We start from the raw sequence: 26,069 nt of genomic DNA on the forward strand, positions 1-26,069 counted from the left end.
TTTTATTTTATTTTATTTATTTATTTTTTAATAAGAGTAACATTTATTTGCTTGTGTATCTGAAACACAGAGTTTTCTGAACTTTAGAGTGACATTTGGTTTATTAAATTTAGTAGGCCATATTTCCTACAAGTTCTTACGAACAAGCACAAAAGGTTTTTCCAACATTTCACAACATTGCATTTTGGTTACAGCACAGTACCAACTTAAAACGTTCAAGGAAACCACATTTAAATGTTAAAAAATAACGTAACCAAAACATGGTGTACTTATACTTTTTCAGATAACAAAACAAATGATCAGTACCAAACTGCAACTTTAATAAAAGTTACATTTTGGTCACAACTAGATTATATACAACCATAATAAAAAGGTTTTGAAAACTGAGAATAAGTACCAACCTGTTAGGTTTTCGTTAAAGGGATAGTTCACCCCAAAATGAAAATTCTGTCATCATTTACTCACCCTCATGCCATCCCAGATGTGTTTGACTTTCTTTCTTCTGCAGAACACAAATGAAGATTTTTAGAAGAATATTTCAGCTCTGTAGGTCCGTACAATGCAAAGTGAATGGTGACCAGAACTTTAAAGCTCCAAAAGCACATAAATGCAGCATAAAAGTAAGCCATAAGACTCCAGTGGTTTAATCCATGTCTTCTGAAGAGATATGATAGGTGTGAATGAGAAACAGATCAATATTTAGTCCTTTTTTACTATAAATTTTCCAGTTTCACATTCACATTCTTCTTTTGTTTTAGCGATTCACATTCTTTGTACATATCGCCACCTACTGGTCATGGAGGAGAATTTATAGTAAAAAAGGACACTGTAAATATTGGTCTGTTTCTCACTTACACCTATCATATCACTTCTGAAGACATGGATTAAACCACTGGAGTTTTATGGATTACTTTTAGATGCCTTTATGTACTTTAAAAATAAATACCCCATTAATTTGTGGCTTTCATTTATGGACAAACAGAGCTGAATTATTCTTCTAAAAATCATTCATCAGAAGAAAGTAAGTCATACACATCTGGTATGACGAGGGTGAGTAAATTATAAGAGACTCAAAATGTCTACACCACATATTTTTACCACGAAAACAAAGCTATACCAAACAGAAACATATGCGCAAGTGCAACGTTTAATTCTGGTTTTATTACAGACACGACTAGTAAACATTTAACTTCAGTAAAAACTTCCACTTATTCTCATTGTTATTATTTTAACTTCATGAATGGAAGACTTTATGTGCGCACAAGAAGCGTCAAAACCGTTCAATTGTCTTGAGCAGCGCACACACAGCAAGTCTGACAGGATTTCTGAGGCAACTTACAATTAAATGTAATCATTTAATTATCAAACAAGCTCTGCTTGTGTCTCATGAATGAGTCCTGTCAGAGGCAGACTGATACTATAAAAGTGCAAAAGTGTGTGTACCTGTTCAGGTGAGTTATGATCAGATGTGAATGTTTATAATGAGATCACATGACTTTGATCAGCTCAGGTAGTAAACTACTGTGTTATAGTTCACTCAAATGGTTTCAAAATCCACACTGGTTTGTTTTTCACCCTTCCTCCAGTTCATCATCATCATCATCATCATCATCATGAGTATGCATGCACAATAAACCATTTCACTTTAAAGCTTTAAATAAAGTCAATTAAAGGTTTTACATTTCTGTTAATACATTAAAAAACATGCAGACACTTGGCAGCATGAAACTCTGCTGTGGTCCATCATTTATGTGTGAATAATTCAGTAAAGTTTCTTCTTATCGTGAAAAATCCCAAAGAAAGAGTCCCGAATGAATATAAATACATGGGACATTGACAACTAAAATTGTAGATAAATATTTTTTAAATCTAGTTTAAAATGCATATGTCAAGAATAGTGTCTAATTTGCTTTAGTATATTTTTGGAAAAATGTATAGCATTTTTTTACGAAATAAAAATTATTCAGTGGCTTACAAATATTAAAAAGTGGTGTACCCATCCAATAAAAGATATTGAAATACATTTCTTGCGCCTTGAATACATGAGTGTACACAAATATTACTTATATATATATATATATACACACACACACACAGTGGTGTGAAAAAGTGTTTGCCCCCTTCCTGATTTCTTATTTTGTTGCATGTTTGTCACACTTAAATGTTTCAGATCATCAAACAAGTTTAAATATTAGTCAAAGATAACACAAGTAAACACAAAATGCAGTTTTTAAATGAAGGTTGTTATTATTAAGGGAAAACAAAATCCAAACCTACATGGCCCTGTGTGAAAAAGTGATTGCCCCACCTGTTAAAACATAACTTAACTGTGGTTTATCACACCTGAGTTCAATTTCTCTAGCCACACCCAGGCCTGATTACTGCCACACCTGTTCTCAATCAAGAAATCACTTAAATAGGACCTGCCTGACAAAGTGAAGTAGACCAAAAGATCTTCAAAAGCTAGACATCATGCCGAGATCCAAAGAAATTCAGGAACAAATGAGAAAGAAAGTAATTGAGATCTATCTGTCTGGAAAAGGTTATAAAGCCATTTCTAAAGCTTTGGGACTCCAGAGAACCACAGTGAGAGCCATTATCCACAAATGGTGAAAACATGGAACAGTGGTGAACCTTCCCAGGAGTGGCCGGCCGACCAAAATTACCCCAAGAGCGCAGCGACGACTCATCCAAGAGGTCACAAAAGACCCCACAACAACATCCAAAGAACTGCAGGCCTCACTTGCCTCAGTTAAGGTCAGTGTTCATGACTCCACCATAAGTAAGAGACTGGCAAAAATGGCCTGCATGGCAGAGTTCCAAGACGAAAACCACTGCTGAGCAAAAAGAACATTAAGGCTCGTCTTATTTTTGCCAGAAACATCTTGATGATCCCCAAGACTTTTGGGAAACTACTCTGTGGACTGACGAGACAAAAGTTGAACTTTTTGGAAGGTGTGTGTCCCATTACATCTGGCGTAAAAGTAACACCGCATTTCAGAAAAAGAACATCATACCAACAGTAAAATATGGTGGTGGTAGTGTGATGGTCTGGGGCTGTTTTGCTGCTTCAGGACCTGGAAGACTTGCTGTGATAAATGGAACCATGAATTCTGCTGTCTACCAAAAAATCCTGAAGGAGAATGTCCGGCCATCTGTTCGTGACCTCAAGCTGAAGCGAACTTGGGTTCTGCAGCAGGACAATGATCCAAAACACACCAGCAAGTCCACCTCTGAATGGCTGAAGAAAAACAAAATGAAGACTTTGGAGTGGCCTAGTCAAAGTCCTGACCTGAATCCTATTGAGATGCTGTGGCATGACCTTAAAAAGGCAGTTCATGCTCGAAAACCCTCCAATGTGGCTGAATTACAACAATTCTGCAAAGATGAGTGGGCCAAAATTCCTCCACAGCGCTGTAAAAGACTCATTGCAAGTTATCGCAAACGCTTGATTGCAGTTGTTGCTGCTAAGGGTGGCCCAACCAGTTATTAGGTTTAGGGGGCAAACACTTTTTCACACAGGGCCATGTAGGTTTGGATTTTGTTTTCCCTTAATAATAACAACCTTCATTTAAAAACTGCATTTTGTGTTTACTTGTGTTATCTTTGACTAATATTTAAACTTGTTTGATGATCTGAAACATTTAAGTGTGACAAACATGCAACAAAATAAGAAATCAGGAAGGGGGCAAACACTTTTTCACACCACTGTATATATTAAACACATAGTACACACATCATGCATTTTTGAGTCAAGTATATCAATAAGTTCTCAGTGTTACTCCATTTGACTTGTAAAAACATGCCTTATAAAAATATAAATTATTATAATTGTTTTTATTATTCACACTGAGTCATGAGGGTCTAAAGGGGTCTTCTCTGTTTTGTTTTTTGTTGACTTGCTGACTTATTTTAATTTTTTTTAAATATGAATCATATTGCTTTTAAGAGATAATAATAAAATATGATTTTAACTACTTATGCATTGCCAAGAATTTCAGCTTTTAATGAGACTTTGATGAGACTTTTTTATTGTGTGTGGACATTACATTTTTTACTTTAAGCCCCAGAAAAAATATCAAAATGTTTTGAACTCAGAAAACATGTTTATCGTAGTAGAACTGTATCCAAGTAATTGTTTAGTATGCTGAAAAAGATGCAAAAAAATTGATTCATGCCTTTATTTCAAGCCGGCTCGATTACTGCAATGCACTTTTTACTCTGCAGCTCAGTTATTAACCAGAACGAAGAGGAGAGAGCACATCACTCCAGTTCTAGTTGCTCTGCACTCGCTTCCTGTAGCATTTAGAATTGATTTTAAGGTCCTCCTCCTTGTATACGAAGTCTTTAATGGGCTAGGACCAAGCTACATTGCCAATTGTTATCTATGTGCCTTCAAGAACACAGATCATCTGCTGCTGGTTTAGTGGAGGATCCCAGCATCAGTCCAAAGAAAATCAGGAATGCAGCATTTGTCAATTATGCCCCAAAGCTATGGAACACATTACCTATAGATATAAAGGAAGCCAGCTCACTAAATATTATGTGTTTTATCTAAAGTTAAAAACGTATCTTTTTACTTTAGCCTTTAACTAGCAATTCTTTTTCTATTTTACATTGCATATTTCTTAATTTATTTTATTATGCATTCTATGTGTTATCATGTATTATTATTATTATAAAATGGGTCTCATTTTCAATCTTATGTTACATTATGGCATTTTGTCTGTTTTTTTGTGAAACACTCGGTGCTTGTAATGCATTTATTATTGTAAAGCACTTTGAGCTGCATTTCTTGTATGACAGGTGCGATATAAATAAAATATTATCATTATTATTATTATAGTGTGAATTGCATTTTTTATGTATTTTAGGTAATTTATACTCTTTCATAGTATTTTGTGAAGTACTTTGGAGTATCTTGGAGTAACCACCTTCATTTACAGTATAAATATATAGAAATCATTACCATGGTGTTTATAGCACCATGGTTTTACCATTAAAAATAGTACCATGGTATTATTATTTATCTGGTAAAACCACAATACCATTGATTTTTTTAAATACTAAACCTACAGATTCACAGTTAGAAATCTCACAATTAAATCACCAATTAAAAGGCCAATTGTGACACGATCCATTTTTATTACAAAAAGGTCTGTACATCTGTGTCTGAAAACAAACATCACACTATTATAATCCAAGTCTTACAACAACAGAGCCAGTGTTACCGTCACACGATCTCCTAAACATTATAAAACTAACTTCCAAAAATATTTATACTCTTTGAAATCTTTCTGAGAGCATACAGTGAAGAACTCAAAATCTTCATCTTTTTTCAGCATGTATTATGTACTATTTAAAGTTCAAGATCAAACAGTTTGAAAAAGACTTAATGATCACACCATTCAACGGTTCCAAAATAATGACGTGCATGACTTCTCCGTCACACAAGAAATGAAGGCGTGTTATTGTTCATGTCATTTCAGAAACTGCTCTGAGAAATAATGTACAGAGTCACTTATTGTTGCATTTAAGTGCAACATTTTTAAGGCCAATGCAAACTGAAGGAAGTCTCTTAAAGCAGGGACATCGACTGACGGAGCCCTTCATGACAACAGACATACAAGAGACCAGTGACAGTATGTCCTGCTCACATGATAAAAGTTTAGTTTGATGTTAAAACTGACCGAAGTGTTCTTTAACATAAATATAACATTCTCTGCTTACAGTATGATTGACAGGGCACTTATTCCACACATTAACCACAATCCATTTCAGTTTGAAGGACCAGCTCACAACATGACCGTTTTAACCTCGTTTACGAAACGTTTTTATGTTCAGTTTAAAGCACGTCTGCAGCTCAAGTCATGGCTATCTGCACCATGTGCATACCAGCATAGGTGACAGCGTGTTTATGGATGAGTTCAAAGGTTGGGCAACAGATGGAGGGATAAATATCAGGGTTTTTCTTTACAATTCTCTTTCGCTCTCTTTCAATTTTGTAAATGTTTAGAGGTGATTTGGCACAATCATGTCGCGAGAGAGAGAGAGAGAGAAATCCTACATCTTGTATTTCTCATCATTACATCATGGTGTTTAAATCAATATGTTTATATTACATTCATTTACATGGTGAGCCAAATAACTGATTTCATAAGCAAAACAGTTACAGCGTATACAAAATATCTTTAAAAAACAACTACATGCCGATGCACAAAACAAATCTCAAAATTATTATTTAATATCTCATAAAAAGCAGAGGTTATGTACATTTCCAAATGTCCATTTATCTTATTTTGACAAAGGCCAAATCTATTAATAAAACCTTTACCCAACACACCTCAAGCCCACACACACACACACACACACACACACACACACACTCACACACAGTATCTCTCTCTCTCTCTCTCTCACACACACACACACACACACACACACACAAGTGTCTCTCTCACTCTCTCTCTCACACACACACACACACACACACACACACACACACACACACAGTGTCTCTCTCACTCTCTCTCACACACACACACACACACACACACACACACAGTGTCTCTCTCACTCTCTCACACACACACACACACTCACAGTCTCTCTCTCTCTCTCACACACACACACACACACACACACACACACACACAGTGTCTCTCTCACTCTCTCACACACACTCACAGTATCTCTCTCTCTCTCTCACACACACACACACACACACACACACACACACAGTGTCTCTCTCACTCTCTCACACACACTCACAGTATCTCTCTCTCTCTCTCACACACATACACACACAGTCTCTCTCTCTCTCTCACACACACACACACAGTGTCTCTCTCACTCTCTCTCACACACACACCCACACAGTGTCTCTCTCACTCTCTCTCTCACACACACACACACACACACTCAGTCTCTCTCACTCTCTCACACACACTCTTACACACTCACAGTCTCTCTCTCTCTCACACACATACACTCTCTCACACACACTCACACATACACACAGTCTCTCTCTCTCTCACACACACACACTCACTCTCACACACACAAAAACACACACTCTTACACACTCACAGTCTCTCACACACACACACACACACACACACACTCTTACACACTCACAGTCTCTCTCTCTCACACACACAAAAACACACACTCTTACACACTCACAGTCTCTCTCTCTCACACACACACTCTTACACACTCACAGTCTCTCTCTCTCACACACACACACACACACTCACTCACTCTCACACACTCACAGTCTCTCTCTCTCTCACACACACTCACTCACTCTCACACACACAAAAACACACACTCTTACACACTCACAGTCTCTCTCTCTCACACACATACACACACACACACACACACTTTCACACACAAGACTGTGCACTTCACATCTTTAATGAGGGAATGAACTACAATCCCATGATGCATTGCCAATGATGCAATCGAAATAAAATGCTGGAAAAATGTAAAACTATTGATTTTAAAGTTGTTGATAACAAATATAGAAACAATATATTTTAATTTTATTGCAAAATATTCAGATACAAATGTTGCTGCAAAGATCACTTGCTGAGGTTAATTTGCCGATATTCTCTGATTGGTGGATCTTTCTCTTCAGGATCACGGGTAGTGTAGTTCTTCACCAGAAATTTCACTATTAATGTTGAAATAACAAGAACTGATGGCTTCAACAGAAGCAGTTACCATCGATGAACAACCTCGGAGCTCACGGTAGGCCTGTCTATGATTTTTAACATTACCTTAGAAACCTTAAAATTAGTCTATGGAGAAAATGAATGGGATTTTAACCAGACTGTTGCGCTCTATTTCAAAATCAACATCATGTGTGGATGTTCAAATGTTCAAATCAAATTTACGCTCATTAATTCAATTCAGAATTTTGCCCAACCCTGACATACACTCACAACATAACCACAGCTCTCTCAAAAGCACACTTTAAACTAAGTTGAAAGAAATTTGGCAGATGTGAGAAGCTGCATTGTTCGTAACACTTCACTAACACTGATTTTACCTGCATGAAATGCAGCGCATATGTCTGTGTTGTAGTCTGCAGCGTTGTGGTGTAGACAGAACAGAATTTCTCCTGCGGGACGTCACATGTTTACAGTCGAAACTGTCCAGTTACAGACATACAGATGACAAACTGTATAAATGAAAGAGTAGAAAGGCGAGGAGGCGTTAATAAATAGCAAAGATAGTCTCTGGCGTCTTTGTCGGTCAATTGCTCTTGGCGTTCTGTGAGGCGTCTAGATTGACCACTTGAAGTTCTGTCAGGTTACTGCTGCTGCCGCTGGACTGTTGACCAATCACCATCTGCAGAACACAGAACTCACATGAGTTAGATTATGACAACCTCATTAGACATGCTACTGATGTGACCACCACTGTGGCCTCATCCACACCACATTCACCCCTTTTTCACCAACACCGTGCTGGTGCCCAGTCTCAGAAGCTGGGATAACGTCCTCTCCTCGTGACGTACTTAAATCAAACGACTCGCTCAAAACAACCGAAGCACAACAAAACCAGTTTGCTCACTCGCTTCCATAATCAACAAAGCTGAACAGTGTTTATACTGAAAGTGCCCAATGCAGTGTGCCATGATCTAGTACATAAACATGTTTCTCATTTTGAAATAAAATTATTATATTCACTAATATCATCGTTGTACTCGTTACATTAACAGAACATCTGTCTGTTACTCCACAGCTTGAGATGGCATTAATACACTGAGTTACTTTGGATGTTAAAATACTTTAAATTCACTCGTAATAAAGACTGTGATGCACTATGTGGGCAGGTTACGTGGTAATGTAAGTTATTCTGTCATTTGACTCTCTGGTCAGTGTAAACGTGGGCCAGTTCTGAGATGCGGAGACACTCCAGCCGAGCACCAGCACCATGTTCGTGGGGAAAAAACAGGATTAGTCAGATCAGATATCAGCAAACATTGCACTCTGCTCAAAATCTGCTTAAAGCTGCACTACAGATCTTCAGTCTCTCTACTGACATCTGTGGTCAAAAACTAAAATTGCAAGCAACCTGCGAAAGAACATTTTATGTGCATTTTGTTTCGGCACTACACGGATGAATCTTATGGTTTGAAGTTACTTGGACTTTGCCTGCGATCATCACTCGGAGATATTTACCTGCAGAGCCGTGACGTTTTCATGTTGATATTATGTTATTCAATTAAACATTTATAACCAAGATATTACTTGCTTTGAGGAAGATAAACAACACTTCTATTTACATATTTGAATATGATAATTAAGAATCTACTACACATTAATGTTTGCATTGTACTACACATATCAATGTAAGAGGCTGATATGAGTTCAATGACCTTAAATTATTTGTATTTTATAATCTACAGCCTCAGTGGACAATGCAAGTAAACCATAATACTACAATAGTAGTTGCACGTGTAACGGTCGCCAGCTGATAGATAGATAGCTGTGAATGTGGAACAATGAGGTTTAGGGGGGTGAGTGTAATGGTGGCCAGCTGATAGATAGCTGTGAATGTGTATAAACCTCACTCTCCTGACCTCAAGAGGTGAACTAGTGACTGATGCTAGAGGCTGTAGCCTTTAGCCTCCTTATTAGCGCACCCGCTTCCCATGCCGGAGACGGTGGTTCGAGTCCCGTACGGAGCGGGTAGAACAGGAGCGTCATAATGGTGCCGTGACCCGGATGGGAGTGAGGTTTAGGAGGGTGAGTGTAACGGTGGCCAGCTGATAGATAGTTGTGCAATGTGTATAAACCTCACTCTCCTGACCTCAAGAGGTGCACTAGCGACTGACGCTAGAGGCTGTAGCCTTTAGCCTCCTTGTTAGCGCACCCGCCTCCCATGCCAGAGACGCCGGTTCGAGTCCCGTACGGAGCGGGTAGAACAGGAGCGTCACATATGCACTACACACAATAAAACGGTAAACTAAAAAAGAGGATTCAATAATGATTGGGGACGAAATATACTTTATTAAACATAACAATAATATGCATAAATATGTAATATAACAATTACAATAATAAACAGTTTCTTTCATTATTTCTTTGTAAGTTAAAATAGAGAGAAGGTTACACTACAGTGCATTACCGTGCTATGAAATCGGTACATTATAAACAACTTGAGATGAGCATGCATTTATGGGGATCTGTCTTGTACCTATAGTGGCTTTTAGAAGCAATTTTACAAAGTCCAGTCTGCTTAAATACACTATTTGCTAAAAGGATAATAAGTGATAGCTTATGCATTTCTGCAACTGGGGGGAAATAAATGACAGAACAACTACAAGTAAACAACTATACCAAACAGTTAACAGTTAAACATCCATCCAAACTGCTGCACTGACACTGCTGTTCTCAAACTGCCCTCGCTTCTCCAGCCGCCACACACACAACACGCCACAGTCTTCAGCTTATGGACATGATGTAAACACGCAAGGATGAATGACGTAAGCGAGCGATTTAGCGCCAAATCCGACCCCAAAGCTCAAAATAAAATCATCATTGTAGGCTCACCATAGTGAGTGAGTGTACTCACTAAATAAAGGACTTTTGTTCATTTTAACCAAACAAATCTTCCGTAGTACAGCTTTAACCAAGAGCAACTCAAAAACACAATGAGGCTCAGTCCATTTTGTCAATTAGTAAATTGATAAATGAGTTTGGCATGTTTAAATACTGTAAAATTCTAGATAAGGCCATATATTTATTATTTCTGAACATGGCACATTTTTGACATAGCCCCTTATAGGACAGGGAGGGATTTTAATTTCTTAAATAGTTTTGCATTCCCTCGCAATGCCTTTATCCATCCCTTACAAAAATGAACCATTATTTTACTAAAGAAACCATATTTTAACCATGATATTTTTTCAGCCATGATAACATTTACCACTACAGTAATTACAGTTCAACTATGGTATCTGTAGTAAAACCATAACCACAAAATCTACCATAATTTACTACAGTATTTAACCACAATATTCATAGAAAAATCATAGTAATAATACAGAAAAACCCAAACTATGGTAATAAAAAAATCAATCTGCCAAAAAAAAACAATAGTAACACCATGGTTCATTTGTGGTGCATGTGGTTATTATAACCATTGCTCTTACCACAAAAATAAGGTTACATGGTTATTGCATGCTTGCTATAGTGAAACCATTGATCATTTTTGTAAAGGCATGTATTATTTTATTTTGTGGGTAGAAATCATGGTTTTAAAACCATAGATGTACCACAAATTAACCATGGCGTAACTACAAAAGTGTAGTAATCATGTTCTCTTTAAATGATTATAATTTTTATTACAATAGTTTTGGTTTTCCTGTTTTGGAAATAGTTGCTGCGGTTTTACTTCAAACATCATGGTTGAAATATGGTTATTGCACTAAACCATGGTACATTACATTTTGGCAAAGGATGGATACAGCTATTGCAAGGGAACGCAAAACTATTTCGGGAAATAAATTCCCACCCTGTCCTCTAAGAGGCTCCGTAATGTTCAATGCAAGTTTGAAAAATTCAATCAACAAAAGATGTCCTCAGTCGGAGTGACCGGAAGGACTTTCACCACGTGTGCTAGTGTTCATGCAGTGCTTCTGGACATCAGAGACCCCCAGAGAAGAGCTTTACTCCCCCCGGGACCCTCAGTGTGTTATTGCAGTGCTGAATAATGAAGAATATTGAGAGTTTCACTTGTGAAGTGTTGATCTTGCCGTACTGGGTGAAGCTGCACCGCTGAGACGGGGATCTGAACTGTACCAGGGGGCGCTGTGAGAAACACCTGAGGAACAGCACCTGAACAACACAAACACAGGTGTATCATTCTTGAATATTCTTGATAACAATACACTTGGTGTAGGGTTCATTTTCAACTTTTTTTAAAAGGGCACATTTCATTATAAATCTTTTTAGACAGAGATACTTGGCTATAGTTCTTCAGAAGTAATATATATATATATATATATATATATATATATATCTGTGGCATAGCCACAGGTGTGCCAGGGTGTGCAAATGCCACCCAAAAACTAAGCTTGCATGCCTAAAAAAATGACAGCTTTTTTATGCTTAATTACAGTATGTACGGTTGTAAAATGCATCAATATTATACTGAAACTTCAATGCATCGATTACAGAATTGAATCATCAATTATAATAACTATAATAACACCAAATGTGTTACAGAGTCTGTCTCAGATTACACGCTCACTCTCGCAGAGTCAATGGAAACATGCGTACATTCGGATTTCTGCCTCATTGTTCATAATTGCATGCGTGCATATAAGCAAAATAAGTTAATTTTCAATCTTTTCTTCCCCAATTGCATTATGTTATGCATACTGTGGAATATTTGGAGAGTATTGCTTGAAAAGGTAGGCGATACTGCACTAGGCCTTTACTCGTGACCATTAGCCAGAAACGCCATCAAGTTTAAAGATCAGACTTATCTGCTTGTATAGAGTAAATGTTCCCGTGATGATATGCAAATCATAATCAGCGGTCCACTTACTATCTGTTTGCATCATGTCAGACATGATATTATCCTTTATTCATATTGGCTCAATAATTCATGTAATAATAGTGCTAATTTTCTGTTTTTATGATGAACATAACCACACCCAGTCTTGTTTCTGGCTATGTATGTATACAGTGCATCCGGAAAGTATTCAGAGCGCTTCACTTTTTCCACATTTTGTTATGTTACAGCCTTATTCCACAATGGATTAAATTCTTTATTTTCCTCAAAATTCTACAAACAATACCCCATAATGACAACGTGAAAGTTTGTTTGAAATCTTTGCAAATTTATTAAAAATAAAAAACGAAAAAAATCACATGTATATAAGTATTCACAGCCTTTGCCATGACACTCAAAATTGAGCTCAGGTGCATCCTGTTTCCACTGATCATCCTTGAGATGTTTCTACAACTTGATTGGAGTCCACCTGTGGTAAATTCAGTTGATTGGACATGATTTGGAAAGGCACACACCTGTCTATATAAAGTCCCACAGTTAACAGTGCATGTCAGAGCACAAACCAAGCCATGAAGTCCAAGGAACTGTCTGTAGACCTCCGAGACAGGATTGTATCGAGTCACAGATCTGGGGAAGGGTACAGAAAAATTTCTGCAGCATTGAAGGTCCCAATGAGCACAGTGGCCTCCATCATCCGTAAATGGAAGAAGTTTGAAACCACCAGGACTCTTCCTAGAGCTGGCCGCCCGGCCAAACTGAGCGATCGGGGGAGAAGGGCCTTAGTCAGGGAGATGACCAAGAACCCGATGGTCACTCTGACAGAGCTCCAGCATTTCTCTGTGGAGAGAGGAGAAACTTCCAGAAGAACAACCATCTCTGCAGCACTCCACCAATCAGGCCTGTATGGTAGAGTGGCCAGACGGAAGCCACTCCTCAGTAAAAGGCACATGACAGCCCGCCTGGAGTTTGCCAAAAGGCACCTGAAGGACTCTCAGACCATGAGAAACAAAGATTGAACTCTTTGGCCTGAATGGCAAGCGTCATGTCTGGAGGAAACCAGGCACCGCTCATCACCTGGCCAATACCATCCCTACAGTGAAGCATGGTGGTGGCAGCATCATGCTGTGGGGATGTTTTCAGCGGCAGGAACTGGGAGACTAGTCAGGATCGAGGGAAAGATGAGCAATGTACAGCAATGTACAGAGACATCCTTGATGAAAACCTGCTCCAGAGCGCTCTGGACCTCAGACTGGGGCGAAGGTTCATCTTCCAACAGGACAACGACCCTAAGCACACAGCCAAGATAACAAAGGAGTGGCTCCGGGACAACTCTGTGAATGTCCTTGAGTGGCCCAGCCAGAGCCCAGACTTGAACCCGATTGAACATCTCTGGAGAGATCTGAAAATGGCTGTGCACCGATGCTCCCCATCCAACCTGATGGAGCTTGAGAGGTCCTGCAAAGAAGAATGGGAGAAACTGCCCAAAAATAGGTGTGCCAAGCTTGTAGCATCATACTCAAAAAGACTTGAGGCTGTAACTGGTGCCAAAGGTGCTTCAACAAAGTATTGAACAAAGGCTGTGAATACTTATGTACATGTGAATTTTTTTTCTTTTTATAAATTTGCAAAGATTTCAAACAAACTTCTTTCACATTATCATTATGGAATTTTGAGGAAAATAATGAATATAATCAATTGTGGAATAAGGCTGTAACATAACAAAATGTGGAAAAAGTGAAGCGCTGTGAATACTTTCCGGATGCACTGTATGTACATATATCTTGTAGGTTTAGGGTTTGGATCAGTCTGTAGAGACTACGATTAGTTTTATATAAACCAAGTCATTATTATGTCCTCTGTACACAGAGAAGTAAACAGGTTTGTGTGTGTGGTCGCTCACCTGTGTCCTGAGACTGTGCGTGTGACACCTGCATTGCAGACGGACCCTGTGAGAAGGCGTTGAGCACAGCCAAACCCCCGTCTGCCAGTGTCGGGGCTGACGCATACATGACTGTGTGCGGGCTGGGATACATCATGTGACCTGTCATGGAGGTGGGCACTGACGATGTGACGATGGTTGCTGGGAGACTAACTGTAGCTTAGAGAAAAGAGTCAGATGTTATGTCACCTGTACTTACACTCTCTCATCTCTAGGTGGCAGTGTCCCATAGAGAGAATCTCAAACTACAAACAACTTGTCTTTCTGAAAACGTGCATACAGAGCACATGTGTAATCTGTAAGATCTGTGCTTGTGAGTACACAGTCTGTGTATGTTGTACCTGTAGATGCAGTGCTGCTCTGTGAGATCTCTGGACTGTTGTCGGTGTTGCTGATGGAGCTGGACTGTGTGGAGTGCTGGACCTGAATGGCCTGCAGCTGCTGTTGTATCCCACCACCTGACGGGCACACAAACATACTGTATCACACACTGCAATACAGCTATGTGTCTGTTACTCTAAGTTACTTATTGGCTGTATTTCCTACAAACTAAACCTTGATCCTTAGTAGAACAGTTACACAGATGCTTCCTCGACTGCAGGTACATTTAGCCACATTTCACTTTTAATATTTAAAACATTTTTCACACTCTCACTAGTTGATTTAATTTGTCTACTAACAATGTGCAGATTCAGGCGATTTATGGCATTCAGTTCATGAACATTCCCACCACAGTGGCATGTGTCACGTGTCATGTGTCACACTGATGGAAATGGCATTTTAAAAATTGTTTGGTGTGCTGGAAATGACGCCACAGCTGTGCGACGCTCATCATTTTTGAAAAGTGTACAGAAATAATTTTCACACAATGAATGCTGGAATTGTTTCTTTTTATTTCACTCTTTGTTTAGATGATCATAGTTTTAAACATGTAATTATTATTATTATTTTCATAATGGATTTTCATAGTTTAATATTGAAAGTCTGGGTCTGGGACAAGACTAAAACAGTCAGATCTATACATAAAATACATTTGAAAAGGACCAAAAATAAATGATGAGAGCCTGGTAGAATGTTTCTAAGTCAGTTTTATTAGATACTGTACATATATACAGTACTGTGCAAAAGTTTTAGGCACTTGTGACAAATGTTGCATAGTGAGGATGTCTTCGAAAATAATGCCATAAATAGTTTTCATTTATCACTTAATGTCATACAAAGTCCAGTAAACATAAAAAAGCTGAATCAATATTCAGTGTGACCACCTTTACCTTTAAAACAGCCCCAATTCTCCGAGATACACCTGGACACAGTTTTTCGGTCTGTGGGGGCCATGACATCTGTTGCAGGGCTCCCTGTTCTTCTGTCTATTTTGGCTCAATTGCTTCTGTCTCTATGTAATCTCAGACTGACTCAATGTTCAGTGGGGGGGCTCTGTGGGGGCCATGACATCTGTTGCAGGGCTCCCTGTTCTTCTATTCTAATCTTTTCTATTTGCAAAATTAATGTTTGTGAGTCTAACATTTATATTTCCTATTGACACACTAAAGCTGAAGATATAAATAACCATCTTAAAGACAAATGCTTTTGTGAAACATCTGATGTGCCTAAAACTTTTGCACAGTACTGTATATATATTACACATACAGCTCTGGGAAAAAACGAAGAGACCACTGTAAAATGATCAGTTTCTCTGGATTTACTATTTATAGGTGTGTGTTTGAGTAAAATGAACATTTGTGTTTTATTCTATAAAGTACTGACAATATTTCTCCCAAATTCCAAATATAAATATTGTCATTTAGAGCATTTATTTGCAGAAAATGACAACTGATCAAAATAACACAAAAGATGCCGTGTTTTCAGACCTCAAATAATGCAAAGAAAACAAGTTCATATTCATTTTTAAACAACACAATACTAATGTTTTAACAGAGTTCAGAAATCAATATTTGCTGGAATAACCCTGATTTTCAATCACAGCTTTCATGCATCTTGGCATGCTCTCTACCAGTCTTTCACATTGCTGTTGGGTGACTTTATGCCACTCCTGGCACAAAACTTCAAGCATCTCTACTTTGTTTGATGGCTTGTGGTCATCCATCTTCCTGTTGATCACATTCCAGAGGTTTTCAATGGGGTTCAGGTCTGGAGATTGGGCTGGCCATGACAGTGTCTTGATTCGGTGCTGCTCCATCCACACCTTGATGTATGTCTAATATGTCTGTGTGGCATGGAGCATTGTCCTGCTGGAAAACCCAATCCTCAGAGTTGGGGAACATTGTCAGAGCAGAAGGAAGCAAGTTTTCTTCCAGGATATCCTTGTATGTGGCTTGATTCATGCGTCCTTCACAAAAGACGAATCTGCCCGATTCCAGCCTTGCTGAAGCACCCCCAGATCATCACTGATCCTCCACCAAATTTCACAGTGGGTGTGAGACACTGTGGCTTGAAGGCCTCTCCAGGTCTCCATCTAACCATTAGATGACCAGGTTGAGGACCGGTGATGATCTGGGGGTGCATCAGGAAGTCTGGAATCGGGCAGATTTGTGAGAGCATGCCAAGATGCATGAAAGCTGTGATTGAAAATCAGTGTTATTCCACCAAATATTGATTTCTAAACTCTAAGTTAAAACATTAGTATTGTGTTGATTAGTAAATTAATATGAACTTGTTTTCTTTGCATTATTCGAGGTCTGAAAACACGGCATCTTTTGTGTTATTTTGACCAGTTGTCATTTTCTGCAAATAAATGCTCTAAATGACAATATTTTTATTTGGAATTTGGGAGAAATGTTGTCAGTACTTTATAGAATAAAACAAACATGTTCATTTTACTCAAACACACACCTATAAATAGTAAATCCAGAGAAACTGATCATTTTGCAGTGGTCTCTTCATTTTGTCCAAGTTGAAGAAACACTCACAAACAGAATGTGATACTGATCAAACCTGATTGTGTGACAGTATTTCTCCATCTGTAACCAAACACAAAAGTAAACCTTCAGAAACACTGACTAGATATTGGACATCTCCAAATGGATGTTTGAGCATCATTCTACCACTAATAATATGAAACAAGAAATCTACTCTAAACGAAATGTATCAAAAAGTCAAGTATTAAATGTTCAGTGTGTTAGTGATCCTGCAGCGTTTGTGCTCCAAACATGAACGTTCCCTCAAATCACTTACCATTTTCACCTGAAAAAAACCCCATAGACTTACATTGAGGAGGGACTCCAGTCAGATCTAGAGAGCAGAATATCACACACACACACACACACACATACACACACACACACCTGTGAGAGAAACAGTGGCGGGCAGGCGGAACACAGCTTGTTGTCTCTGCTGTGGTTGTGTCGGGGTGGATGAGGTGGCCTGACCGGATGAACTCTGAAGGGCGAGTGAGTGCTGCTGGAGCTGACCCAGAGGAATGGTGGGAGTTCCAGGGCCAAACGGAGTGCCTGGTGAAAAAAAAAGAAGTGTGTGGTTCACAAAAAAAGTTCCATAGTAATACCATGTTTTTCTGGACATGCAACATGGTCCAACTATGGAATTCTTTGACATCCTTTTTTTTCTCTCCAATTTGGAATGCCCAATTCCCACTACTTAGTAGGTCCTCGTGGTGGTGCGGTTAACCGCCTCAATCTGGGTGGTGGAGGACAAGTCTCAGTTGTCTCCGCTTCTAAGACCGTCAGTCCATGCATCTTATCACGTGACTCATTGTGCATGACACCGCGGAGACTCACAGCATGTGGAGACTCATGCTACTCTCCACGATCAACACACAACTTACCACACGCCCCATTGAGAGCGAGAACCACTAATCACGACCACGAGGAGGTTACCCCATGTGACTCTATCCTCCCTAGCAACAGGGCCAATTTGGTTGCTTAGGAGACCTGGCTGGAGTCACTCAGCACACCCTGGATTCAAACTCGTGACTCCAGGTGTGACAGTCAGCGTCAATACTCGCTGAGATACCCAGACCCCCCTTTGACATACTTCTTGACCTTTTTGTATTGTTTTATTATTATTTTTGATAAAAACAAGGTCTCAAAGTATGCCAATGTTACAATGAAATTCAAACTATGAATATTGTTTTTATGTGCTTTAATGCGGCGTATCAAATCGCTTCAGCTGTTGTCAATTTAATCAGGAGCACTGCATTTAGTGTCTCTCCTCCGATCAGCGCTCCTCATTTACTATAATCTACAGATGAATGAACAAAAAAAAATAAAAATACATGAATAAACAACAGATGCCATCAGCTGAAATTATTGATACAATAAGGTTCTGTCTGTTAACATTAGTTAAATAAATTAGTTAACATGAACAATACTTTTACAGCATTTTTTAATCTTGGTTAGTTCATTTCAACATATACAACTGTTGATTTTAAAAATGTATTACTATATATTGAAATTGACACTATCCAAGATTAATAAATGCTGTAAAAAATATATTGTTTATTGTTAATTCATGATAACTAATGCATTAACTAATGTTAACGAATGGAACTTTATTGTAAAGTGTTATCGGTAAATTTACCTCAGGAAAGTTAGCCGATGTCCATAGTTAGGTAGCCTGAAAAAAAATCAACTCTAAATACAAGTGTAAATACATGGATATCTTTTAAGTATGGTTTGTGAGCCAATCCTGATGTTATATCCTGTAGACATTGAATGAATTAATATATTAATATATTATATAAAGGATGAACATGCAAGAGCAGTGTCCCTGCATTATACAGTGGATATATAAGTCTACACACCCCTGTTAAAACAGCAGGTTTTTGTGATGTAAAAAATTAAACAAAGATAAATCATATCAGAATTTTTGTAAAAATTACAACTTATGCAATGCCACTGAAAACCAAAGCGACACATTTCAGAGAGAAAAAATAAAAATAAAAACTTAAAAATAAAATAAAAATAAGAATAACTGAATAAGTGTGCACATCCCTGAACTAATACTGAGTTGAAGCACCCTTTGATTTTATTACAGCTGGATAAGAGAGTCTATTAGCTTGGCACATCTTGACTTGGGAATATTTTCCCACTCTTCTCTGCAAAAACGTTCCAGATCTGTCAAATGGCGAGGGCATCTCCTGTGTACGGCCCTCTTCAGATCCCCCTCACAGATTTTCTATAAGATTCAGGTCTGGGCTCTGGCTGGGCCATTCCAAAACATTCATCTTTTATTGCTGAAGCCATTCTTTTGTTGATTTGGATGTGTGCTTTGGATCATTGTCATGCTGACAGGTGAAAGATCTCTACATTTTCAGCTTTCTAGCAGACGCCAGAAGGTTCTGTGCCAAAACTGACTGAAACTTGGAGCTATTCATAATTCCCTCCACCTTCACTAAAGCTCCAGTTCCAGCTGAAGAAAAGCAGCCCCAAAACATGATGCTGGCACCACCATGCTTCACCGTGGGTATGGTGTTCTTTTGCTGATGTGCTGTGTTGTTTTTGTGCCAAACATACCTTTTACAATTTTGGGCAAAAAGTTCAATCTTGGTCTCATCAGACCATAACACATTTGTCCACATGGTTTTGGGAGACTAGATATTGTTTTTTGCCGGGCTTGGATGTTTTTTTCATCAGAAAAGGCTTGCGTCTTGCCATCCTGCCCCATAGCCCAGACAGATGAAGAATACGGGAGATAGTTGTCACATGTAGAGCAACCAGTACTTGCCAGAAAGAGCTGCAGCACCTTTAATGTTGCTGTCGGCCTCTTGACAGCCTCCCTGACCAGTTTTCTCTTTGTCTTCTCGTCAGTTTTGGAGGGACATCCTGTTCTTGATAATGTCACTGTTGTGCCATACTTTCTCCACTTGTTGATGACGGTCTTCACTGTGTTCCATGGTATATCTAATGCCTTGGAAATATTTTTGTAGCCCTCACCTGAGCGATACCTTTCAACAATGAGATCCCGTTGATGCTTTGTAAGCTCTTTGTGGCCCATGGCTCTTGTAGTAGCATGCAGAAAAATCCTACAAGAACAGCTGAGATTTATTTGGAGTTAATCAGAGTCACTTCAGGTGAAGACAGGTGTGTACTGTTTCACATGAGCTTGATGATTGGTTGATTCTGAACACAGCCACATACCCAATTATAAAAGGATGCGCACACTTATGCAGTTATTCTAAGTTTTTTATTTTTATTTTTTCTCTCTGAAATGTGCCACTTTGTTTTCCAGTGGTATTGCATAGGTTGTCATTTTTACATTAAAGGTGCAAAAATTCTGATATGATTTATCTTTGTTTAAATTTTTACATCACAAAAACCTGCTGTTTTAACAGGGGTGTGTAGACTTTTTATATCCACTGTATGCTTAACCTGTTATTGCTGTATTGATATAAACTAAATATTAGAATAAATCTTCCAATTCTGTCAAATAATGTTTGAAAATTGGAATGACAGCCATCATTTATCTTGACAATGTTATAGTAATAAGAAAGTTGGTATTTTTTTAATTTTTATATATATATATATAAAACTTTGTATTTTTTTATTCTGGGTCAGTGCGACTCAAAATGATGGAGCAGGTTACATAAAGTAATCATTCACCATCAAGATTTTAGGTTCAAATGTAATTATAATTGTATTTATTTATCACATATTATACATTTTGCACATATACAGTGAAATTCTTTTTTTCACATATCCCAGCTAAGCTGGGATCAGAGTGCAGGGTCAGCCATGATACAGCACCCCTGGAGCAGATAGGGTCAAGGGCCTTGCTCAAGGGCCCAACAGTGGCATCTTGGCAGTGCTGGGGCTTGAACCCCTGACCTTCTGATCAGTAACCCAGATCCTTAACCACTGAGCCACCACTGCCCCTGTTATAAATGTAACTTGCCATTTTTTGTCTTTTGTCTTCACTAGTTTATTTTAAATGGTCTTGTGGTGTGACAAAAGCATTTTATTAAAATACAAATATTCCTTCTAAATGAACATGATGCAAGGAGAAAGAAAATCTGAGGTGTGTGTGTGTTGTCAGGTTGATGTACAGCTGTTACCGGGGTAATTTAAAGCTGCGTGTGTTTAAGGAGGTGACGGCGGTGTGCAGACTGCCGGGCCACCTGCCTGCGCTGCGACTCAAACAGCTGAGAAACACTGACGCAGGAAACATTCACAGGAAGACTGTCAAACTGCAACTGCTCGCTCTGACCACACATTTACCAGAAATATCTGAGATGGAGCGAATAAAACCTGCACCCACTCATGCTGGGGTAAATATACTGAGAACTGAACACACTTTTCCTGCTTACAGAAATAGTTCATCCAAAAATAAAAATTCGGTCATCATTTACTCACCCTCGTGTCGTTCCAAACCTGCATAAAAGTCATGAACCCCTTGCTTTAATAGAGCTGTTTTATCCTCTTTAGAGCTTGCCAAGATAAATCTCCATCCACTTTCATTGTGTGGAAAACAGAAGCGCTGACATTCTGCTAAATATCTCCTTTTGTGTTCCACAGAAGAAAGAAAGCCATCTGGGGTTTACAATTTTCATTATGTAGTGAACAGAATGTGTGTAGATGGCATTAAGAGTCATATTTCACCTAATGTTTTCTCCCAAGATTCACGGCTTTGCTCTCAGTTTATGACGGGTCACAGCTGGTTTAATTCTCCTCCTGCTCATGAACTACTGTTAGATTATCATTCGACCACAGGCCAGCTAAATGTCATTGAATATTCATTTGTGATTAAAGACTGAGCTTGCCAAAGCTCTCTCCGGCTTTTGTTGCTCATGCAAATGACTCTTCCTCCACAACAGCAATCAAAGCCACTAGAGACACGTCTGTATTACTGCCAGCGCTGCTGTGTGAAATTTAACTGGATAAGGTGAATGAACACTTGAAACACAACTTAAAAACACACCCAACATCAGCCAAACTGCTTTATTCTACACAGAGGATAATGTTATTCAAATTGATAGTGCCAAGTGGTTTCCTCTCAGAAAAAGTGCCAAGTGGTTTCCTCCCTCATAAAACATGAAACTAGTGGACAAAACTGGTAAAACAGTACACTCCTATTTTGTTTTTAATCTGCAAGTATCACTGAATCGTGTTTATGAAACTGTCGAACTGATAGTTCTGACTCTAAACTCTGATTGGATGAGCCACGTTCTAAGTCGTTGTAAAATGGCAATAAACGCAAACCTGTAACCGCACGTTCTATATTACCACACAACTATAAACAGCCTACAGGTAGACTAATGAAATACATTAATAACCTCGTGCGAACCCGTGTCCACATATGTGGACTCTGTATTTTGGCTTTACTATACCCCTAGGTATTAGTACTGTTCACAAGACTCTACACTGTCATTAAAGTTCTAGCCGCACCACATCACGTGACACAACAGCGTGACGTTGATTTCCGTGAAGCGCTTCTACGGGCGCAGCGCCAACAAAAGCCCCTCTGGTAAGAAACCTCGTTAAGTTTTTTCATTGAAACCTGTTTGGTTGTAAAGAGTAGCGTCTCTAGTTTCACTTGATATGCCGCTTTCAAAAAATCCATTCATTTTTCACGCATCAGCACACTGATAAACATGATGTCCACATATGTGGAAAATGGAACCACATTAACATTAATAAATGCATTCCTATATTTACTGTACATTATCACATTGAGAATAAATGTATTCATGCAAAAGCTGAAAAATGTCTCTTTCAGAGGCTTTATATGGAGTTAGCATGAAAATAAGGTGCATTTCAAACTGTTCTGAGACCAGTGCAGACAGACAGCACACTGGAGGTTAAGTCATTCACTAAATAGGGAGCAAGGGAGCATCCTATAGCTCTCTATGCAGTTAAGTGCATTCACTCCTAAAATCTGATCAAAAGTTCAGTTTCAGGCTGCAGATGATGTTTGGATCACTCAACATGTTTGACAGACATGTGACAATGATAATCAGTACATAGATTCAGAATTTATAATGTATCATTTTATTTTAACATGATTGACAGTGATTGGACGATGATGGACATTACTGTAATTTCTGTCGTAATGTCTGTAACATTCTGGACACATAATAAACTATTTGATGAAAAAAATCTGACTTTCTATAGCTTAATATTATTTAAAATGTCACAACGTAGTCCCGCTGTCCACATATGAGGACATTATTTTTAGGAAAAATTGCTCTAGAAAATTGCTGTTTTTTGTGTGTTTATTTTGTGCTACTAGTTACAAATCAAAAAGGGAAATTAAAAAACTCATATAGCAGTCACACGGGGGTCTCAGGAGGTTAATTAGCAGAAGAATTGTTTGATTAATATGATTAATATTAATAAATGTTTGTTAGTTAGTGATTTAAGCTCATGCCATTTTCCGTGGCAATTTTCATGGTGAAAAGAAACTATGTTGAAATACAAATGATATAGTGATTAAACAACCTATCTGCTAAGAACTTTAAAACTGATGGTCTCTAGGCTTATAGGAATATAATATACAACTAGTTAAATTCCTGGTGTTCACTGTGTGATTATGAATCAGTCATATTCTTTAAAGCTACTAAAGTTCTTTAGAAAAGAGCAGTGAGTGTTTTCTCGTTTGATTAATATTAATGACACACAACAGCGGCAGGTCTATTAGGCTGCATTTACACTACAAATCCGATATTTTGACACAAATCTGTTTTTTTTTTTGTCCCCGTTAACGTTCATAAGACATAAATTATAGTTTTTACATAAATCACTGTAACACATGGCCTATCATGGTTTATTACGTTTGTTATTACGGCATGATCGCGGTACACACCTGACATGAAGGTAAATCCACTTGGCAGTTGCATCACTCCTCCGGAGGTTCCTGCGCCCTTAAGTACCGTGCCGTTGGCGATGGCGCTGACATTGCCACTGGCAGAGACGGGTGCCAGATAGTTGGTGATGGGAAAGGAGGGGCCGCTGCTCACCTGCATGCTGGTGGACGTGGTGGGTACAGTGAGCTGAGCGCTCGTGGTGCCCGGCAGACTCGCCACAGTGAAGGCCGGCTTCAGAGAGTCCTGCACAGATTAATGACAGTTTTAATTATTCATGAAAACTGATGAGCTTTTGAACAAAATTATTATTAGAAATTCTTACAAGAAGATTTCAGTGCTTCGCTGTGCATTGTGTCAAACAACAACCTTTTGCCGTGACTATATTCACAATATAGTACAGCACAATTAAATTAAACACTTAAAATAATATTCAGAGTTCAATACAAGATCAATCGACAGCATTTGTGGCATAATGTTGATTAGCACAAAAATTAAAAAAAGCAAAAATCTGTGTTCTGTATATATATATATATGTATATATATGTGTGTGTGTGTGTGTGTATGTATGTACACTGTATTTACTTTTATTGATCATAGATTAAAATTCCAAAACAACCTGAATCTTCAGAAGCACAGATCAAATGTAACAAATGTTATAGGAAATCCTGCTCCCATTCAAATTAAATTCATGCTACATGTGTAAATGTTTTATTGTGACTGGTTACCATGACAACTGGTCTCACAGATAACACACAAACACATTTTACAGTAATGTCTAAGAGACTGGACTATGTGGGTGAATCTCATGAAAACAGTCCAAAAATAATTCTGTATATCATATTTTTCAGAATATAAGAAAATGAAGCCTGGGACTATTTAAAGGGACAGTTCACCCAAAAAGGAAATTTCTCTCATCCTTTATTCACCCTCATGCTATCCCAGATGTGTGTGACTTTCTTTCTTCTGCAGAACACAAATGAATATTTTTAGTAGACTATTTCAGCTCTGTAGGTCCATGCAATGCAAGTGAATGATGACCAGAACTTTGAAGCTCCAAAAAGCACATAAAGGAAACATAAAAGTAATCCATAAGACTCCAGTTGTTTAATCCATGTCTTCAGAAGAGATATGACAGGTGTGTGAGAGAAACACATCAATATTTAAGTCCTTTTTTACTCTAAATCTCCACTTTCACTTTCTTCATTTGTTTGTGGCTATTTGCATTCTTCATGCATATCACCACCTACTTAGCAGGGAGGAAAATATATTAAATATTGATGTGTTTCTCACACACACCTGTCATATCACTTCTGAAGACCACTGGAGTCGTATGGATTACTTTTATGCTGCCTTTATGTGCTTTTTGGAGCTTCAAAGTTCTGGTCACCATTCACTTGCATTGTATGGACCTACAGAGCTGAAATATTCTTCTAAAAATCTTCATTTGTGTTCTGCAGAAGAAAGAAAGTCATACACATCTGGGATGACATGAGGGTGAGTAAATGATGAGAGAACTTTCATTTTTGGGTGAACTGTCCCTTTAAGACAAGTAGTATAACAGTAATTGAATTAGTTGTCTGTTCTGTCACAAGTGTTTAAATATTAGATAAATTAAAGCATTGCCCTGTTAATACTGCACTTCAGTTTTTATGACATTAAAGTCTCACTGATTTAGAATACTCTGAGACTGGAGAAATGACGCTATATACATAATGAACGAGATCTGTGTGTGTTTTAAGAGCACTAAAGGAGTAACACACACACACACACACACACGTTCTTGCAGCTCAGGTTCCCGTTAGCAGCATACTGTTT

General features: G+C 38.3%; 1 protein-coding gene across 6 annotated transcripts in view; it reads right to left on the minus strand.

The window, feature by feature from the left end:
- Positions 1–5,126: 5,126 nt before the first annotated feature.
- The window catches only part of srfb (serum response factor b), a 58,484-nt gene continuing 37,541 nt past the window's right edge, over positions 5,127–26,069 (minus strand). Inside the window, exons 3-8 of one of the 6 annotated variants that reach the window (XM_051652362.1) lie at positions 24,254–24,497; positions 17,782–17,946; positions 14,821–14,937; positions 14,441–14,638; positions 11,782–11,858; positions 5,127–8,361 (exon numbers count right to left, since the gene is read on the minus strand). In XM_051652362.1, the coding sequence (XP_051508322.1) occupies positions 8,266–8,361; positions 11,782–11,858; positions 14,441–14,638; positions 14,821–14,937; positions 17,782–17,946; positions 24,254–24,497 (897 nt within the window). In that variant the 3' untranslated portion in view covers positions 5,127–8,265. Of the gene's footprint in view, positions 8,362–9,972; positions 11,859–14,440; positions 14,639–14,820; positions 14,938–17,431; positions 17,458–17,781; positions 17,947–24,253; positions 24,498–26,069 lie in introns of those variants that run through there. The other 5 variants (XM_051652365.1, XM_051652363.1, XM_051652364.1 and 2 more) reach the window with 5 other exon arrangements.

Source organism: Myxocyprinus asiaticus, chromosome 23 (assembly GCF_019703515.2).
Source record: "Myxocyprinus asiaticus isolate MX2 ecotype Aquarium Trade chromosome 23, UBuf_Myxa_2, whole genome shotgun sequence".
Taxonomy (NCBI): Eukaryota; Metazoa; Chordata; class Actinopteri; order Cypriniformes; family Catostomidae; genus Myxocyprinus; species Myxocyprinus asiaticus.